Source organism: Marmota marmota, unplaced genomic scaffold (assembly GCF_001458135.2).
Source record: "Marmota marmota marmota unplaced genomic scaffold, marMar, whole genome shotgun sequence".
NCBI classification, from domain to species: Eukaryota; Metazoa; Chordata; class Mammalia; order Rodentia; family Sciuridae; genus Marmota; species Marmota marmota.
Window position 1 is genome coordinate 4,931,710 of NW_025999853.1, and position 3,855 is coordinate 4,935,564.

At 37.0% G+C, this 3,855-nt stretch overlaps 1 protein-coding gene across 1 annotated transcript in view; it reads left to right on the forward strand.

The window, feature by feature from the left end:
- Rtcb (RNA 2',3'-cyclic phosphate and 5'-OH ligase) overlaps positions 1-2,258 on the forward strand; it is a 21,523-nt gene extending 19,265 nt beyond the window's left edge. The window contains exon 12 of the mRNA XM_015482798.2: positions 1,197-2,258. Within this exon, the coding sequence (XP_015338284.1) occupies positions 1,197-1,304 (108 nt within the window). The 3' untranslated portion in view covers positions 1,305-2,258. The remainder of the gene's footprint in view (positions 1-1,196) is intronic.
- Positions 2,259-3,855: the final 1,597 nt, after the last annotated feature.

Genomic DNA, 3,855 nt, shown 5'->3' on the forward strand with positions numbered 1-3,855 from the left:
CAAACACATTATCTCTGAATAGTAGAATCATTGGTAATCTGAATTTTCTTTATGGATTTCTGTAGTTATCCAAATTTCTTAAATGAACATGTACTAGTAACTTTTTCTTTATAGCGAGAGAAAGTTAATAAATTCATATATAAACATGTGCAAAATTATAACTACCCCAAAATGTTTATGTAGATGTGTGTGTGTATGCACTCACAATTTACTTCTGTGAATTTTTAGCAAGGCCCCCACCCTTCCTCCCTACCCATATCCTCTTGCCACCATCAGAATTCATCTCCTCACATCCCTGCTTTGTCTCTATTTATGTCAACACAAGCAGGCTAGGCCTCCTGGACCAACCCCCACAGGGCTCTGTACAAAGTGTTCTGGTGCATCTCTCATTCCTTTTCAGTTCCTACAACTTTCCCACTGTGGCCTCTGGAATTCCCTCTGGTGTACTCAAGTGCAAAATCCCTCTTTCCTTTCTCACCTTGTTCTTATTGAAACATACACCTCCTCTGCTCCATTTTTACTGTATAGCACTTATATGGTCTTTAAAGCATAATACATGGTAAGTTCACAAGAAAGGAACATGTCAGTTCTGTTCACTGTATTATCCCTAAGCACCTAGATCTCTAGTAAGGATGCTATTCATGCTATTCAAGAAAACAAACAAACAAAAATACCCAACCAAAAAAACCAACAGTGGCAAATTATTTCTTGTTGGTTGAAGTCTAGGTGTTTTTGTTTTCTCTGTATTTCTCTCTTTTTTTTTTTTTGGTAGTTGTAGATGATTCTTCTTTTATGTGATGTTGAGGATTGAACCAGTGCCTCACATGTGCTAGGCAAGCGTTCTGCCACTAAGCTATAGCCCCAGCCCTGCTTTTCTTAATTATACAAGCAATTTGCAATCTTTGGAGAAGTTTTTAATAAAGAACAAAAACAGTGTTTATCTCACTTTCCCAACAATGACCTTACTCAGTTTTTTAATCTTTGTTTATTTGATAGATTAAAAAAAAAAATCCTACCCTCAGCTTTGTTTTAATGTACATTTGTTTAGTACATGAAACTGAAAACCTTTACATTTCTTTATAATACTTAATTTTTATATTTCATGGTTGAATTATTATAAAAGCATTAAGTGGAATGGAGTACTTTTAAAGGTCCCCTTTTCAGTACACTTACAGTGTTTGATTCTTCCCCTGCAGGCTCCTGAGTCCTATAAGAACGTTACAGATGTGGTAAATACCTGCCATGATGCTGGAATCAGCAAGAAGGCCATTAAACTGAGACCAATTGCTGTTATCAAAGGGTAGAACCTTGATGGGAGCCTCTGGACGCCACTGACCCTCAGTGAAGTGGCTGTGGACTGCAACACTCTTCAGACGTCAGACTTGAGACTTGGCAAGTTCAAAGTGTGCTGCTGAAATTGTCCATGCCAAAATGGCTGCTGACCCCAGAGCCAGTGTTGTGAAATAACTTTCCAGAGGGGGGACCATCTGGAAAGGATGAAAGTGCTTCCTCCTCAGTAGTCCCATAGACTTTTAGGAAAATCTTTTAGGGGGAGGTATCAAGAAACTCCCTTTAATCATCAGAATGAACTAACTCCTTCACACCAGATTCTGTTTACATCCTGATAGGTGTAATGAAGAACATTCTATTAAATATAATATTGGAATGTTCTCTTTTTTCCCCTCACTTTGTTCATTCATTGACTCATCTACCAACCACCCCTGCACTAAACAAAATCTAAATACCCATCTTACCTGCAGAACACCCGGGGCTTGTAGTTAGGACACTGGATGATTAAATAATGAAACATGTTGAGGAGGGCATGTGTGGAAGTGTAGGAATAGAGCCCAAAAGAGAAAATAATTTTTAAAAGCCTTACAATTGCATACTAAAGACAGAGTTGCCTGCAGCATCGTACCTGTTATCTGACTTAAATTAGGTCCAACCTGGCAAACTTTTTTTTTTTAAGTAATGCAATTGCATAGCAGCAGCAAAAAAATAAAACTGAAAACCTTTACATTTCTTTATAATACTTAATTTTTACATTTCATGGTTGAATTATTATAAAAGCATTAAGTGGCCAGCTGCAACATTCACAGTTGCTCTTTGTTGATGGTCTTATGTCACCTAATTGGATTTTACATTATGTATGGTGATGTCTCAAAGATGTTAAAGGACCATCATTATAGGTTACTAAGACCTCGCTTGAGTCCAAACATAAAATAGAAAAATCTAATAAAGTTGCAATATGTTGTTTACATTTTGTGTGTAATATTTTATACCTTAGAAAAATTAGCATTTATACTAATTATAATATTAGTATTATAATTAGTGTTGCTATCTTCTGGTTTTCTCCCTGGATAGTGTTGCAATCTTCTGGTTTTCTCCCATCCTAAAAATGTTCTTTCCAGAACTTACCCCTCAGCTTATACTGAAAAACCCCCATGGATATCTTCTAGATCCTGCTGTTGGGAGGGGAAAACAGACTTCCTCTTAACGGTAGAGTTTGAAAGTTATCAATAAATAATTAAGTCTCTGTGATAATTATGGGTGACTCATGCCTTTAGGCTGGACCAGCAACTGTTGTGGCTTGAGGATGCAAATCCACAGTGAAGCTGGAGGACCCTGAAAGATGAGAAACAGGCTTCTGGCAGGGTGTGGGTGCTCTGAGGTGAGGCAGCTTCGGGCCTCTGCAGGCTTCCTTTAGCTGGGCTTGCCTGATGTCTCATTCAAAATGAATTCGAAGCAAGGACTCCTCCCAAAAATAATGTCAGTGCAGGAAATACTGTAGATCATCTTATAATACGTAAGTTGAGTTTTATTAGATGCTTTGAAAGGTGTGGTGAGGTCAGGTGAAAAAGGGAAATGAAGGGAAGAATGGTTTATCCAATGCAGTTTGCTTCTTTAATAAATTTTTTCTGTATGTAGCATTCTTCAGCAAACTTGGCACTATCTATGATCATAGAAAGCAATATTTTGATTCAAAAAAGGTACATTGTTTTTCTTTTTTAATATTTTTTTAGTTGTAGATGGACATGATACCTTTATTTTATTTGTTTATTTTTGTGTGGTGCCGGGATCGAACCCAATGCCTCACTCATAGCTAGGCAAGGGCTTTACCAGTGAGCCACATCCCTGGCCCTGTTTTTCCTATTCTAAAATTGTTTTACCAAAAAATAAAATGTTTTAAAAAAGATATAATAAAATAATTTTCTCATTTGGGAAAAGTCACTAAAATCTTCAGCCATGCATGGTGCCCTACACCTATAATCCCAGCAAGGCTGAGACAGGAGGCCAGCCTACGCAACTTAATGAGATCCTGTTTTGAAAAGGGCTGGGCATGTAACTTGGTGGTAGAGCACCCTGGGTTCAATTCCTAGTACCACAAAAATAAATCTTCAAATGAAACTGAATTAATCAGCATTTTTATTGCCCTGATGTGAGGAAGAGTTCATACCTTTGAACAGCTAGGAATACCTTTGAAGTATCTGTTTGATTCCTTCAGTTGTGAAGGGTGATTGCTATTACTGGGCACATCCTTGTCCTTTTTTTCTTTATTTTTTGTAGTGCTGGCAATCACATCTAGGGCCTCATGCGTGCTAGAGAAACGCTTTACCACTGAGCTAAATCCCAGGCCTTTAAAGTTGGTTTACAATATTCCCAGAAGTACTTATAATCACACTGCTAAAGGTTGTATCATTCATGTTATCAGCATGTGAATGAAAAAAAAAAAATAACCAAACTCATGCCATTGATTTTCTAATTAAATGACTATTCTTTGGAATAGCAAAGAAATTAAGATATAATCAAAATCCTAAAATATTCCCATTTTTATGTTAATATTTGATGTAACTT